The sequence below is a fragment of the Penaeus japonicus genome, unplaced genomic scaffold, assembly GCF_977035675.1.
Source record: "Penaeus japonicus unplaced genomic scaffold, GWHDUDI00000001_assembly GWHDUDI00000014, whole genome shotgun sequence".
Classification (NCBI taxonomy): domain Eukaryota; kingdom Metazoa; phylum Arthropoda; class Malacostraca; order Decapoda; family Penaeidae; genus Penaeus; species Penaeus japonicus.
This window is the reverse complement of record NW_028234416.1, coordinates 8,342,038-8,343,750: the sequence shown is the minus strand read 5'-3', so window position 1 is coordinate 8,343,750 and position 1,713 is coordinate 8,342,038. Positions and strand designations below refer to the sequence as shown.

The window sequence follows — 1,713 nt, the reverse complement described above, 5'->3', positions numbered from 1 at the left end:
CCTCTCTCTCTCTCTCTCTCTCTCTCTCTCTCTCTCTCTCTCTCTCTCTCTCTCTCTCTCTCTCTCTCTCTCTCTCTCTCTCTCTCTCTCTCTCTCTCTCTCTCTCTCTCTCTCTCTCTCTCTCTCTTCTGACCTTACAAGAAAAGAACGTATTCTCAAAACACAAGTATCCAAAGAGAGAGAAAGATAAACAAAACAAAATACTGTGTAGTTTGTTTTATTCATTTACACATATTTTAATATTATCATTATTTTTTTATTTTTTTTTTTTTTTTTGGGGGGGGAGAAGCTCCGTGCAGGCTATCTTACTGTGCATTTATGTTTTTTTACATGTGTTTTTCTGTTTTTTTTTATGATTTCATTTTTTTATTCCACTTTTTCTTTCTCAGGTGTCATTCACCCTATATTTATTTCCCTTCTTTCCCTGTCCTCACGTAGTTGATAGAGTTAGAATTACGTTGTAATATGTCTTTGTTTCTTCGTTGTTTTTATTTCTTGTAAGACTAAGTAGTATTCAGAGTAATGTGTGATGTCTACTAAAGTGTATTTAATCGTTCTGAACAATAATATATTTTCCCGAGTTTTATCGTTTCGTCATGGGGTGCAGACAATCCTAATTTTGAATCTTGATTTTCATTCTTTGTCGCGCTTTCTCTGGCGTTGAATAAATTGCAATATTATTTGGGTCGAGTTATTGTTACCCGGGTATATTTTCCGATGTTTTGCTTCGTTTTAACAATTACTTTCCTTTTGTTTTTCTTTTTCGAATTCAATCCCTCACGTCGGCTTAGACTATCTTTATGAAAATCTTAAGAAAAGGTATGAATGAGATTGGATACCCTCACAAAGTAAAATGTGAAATTGGTTTGTTATGTTATGCTCTTTAGGATTGCTATTACACAGTACCAACATCAATTGAATGTAACATACTTTACATTCAATTAATGCAATTAATGTGTTTCAATGTTGCACCTTTACTGGAATTACACGTAAGTACAACTATGCGTTACTCAGATGAAGGCATGGATCGCAACACGTTATTAAATGCTATCCATACATTCGTCCATGTGTGACTAATAGTCTTTTTCGCTCCATGGTCTTCGCCGTCGTCTTCACATAGTCGCATCCCGAGTCGCATTTGTTTTTGCATTTTCGAAATATTATTGGAACGATTGCCTCGTCCTTCGTCTGGAGGTTTATTGGCCGAGAAAGTGTACAAAAGTTAAAAGTATTACGACATCGTCACTGTCTTTCGTACTTTAAGACATCCGTATCGACACGATGACATTAATATGGCAAAGGATTAGGTATACGACTTATAGTGATTAACAATTTGTTCTCCATTGCGAGATTAGTATTCAAACGAGATTTTGTTAAGATTGCGTGTGTGTGTGTGTGTGTTTGCGTCTGAATAAACTGCATATTATTTAGGAGAGTGGCTAATCTAGCTTACAAAACACATTCATCTTTTTTTCTTTTTTTTTCTTTTTCTTAAACAGATGAGGCGCGAGTGGCGAACAGCGATTTGGATAGCCTTTGCTGTGGTGACTGTGGCGATCCCTTCGGGTGTCACAGCCGCGGCAGTTGCAGGACCCTCCTCCTCCTCTTCTTCCTCCTCCTCTGGTGACATCAGCTCCTCCTCTTCCTCCTCCTCTTCTTCTTCTTCGTCAAATTCAGCGGCTCTGAGACAGAGTGTCGACACGTCAGGCGTAA

General features: G+C 37.7%; 1 protein-coding gene across 1 annotated transcript in view; it reads left to right on the top strand.

The window, feature by feature from the left end:
• The window catches only part of LOC122246283 (uncharacterized), a gene marked incomplete in the record, with an annotated part of 41,424 nt that overhangs the window by 32,884 nt on the left and 6,827 nt on the right, over positions 1-1,713 (top strand). The window contains 1 exon segment of the mRNA XM_043004770.2: positions 1,500-1,713. This exon segment is cut by the window's right edge and continues 47 nt beyond it. Within this exon segment, the coding sequence (XP_042860704.2) occupies positions 1,500-1,713 (214 nt within the window).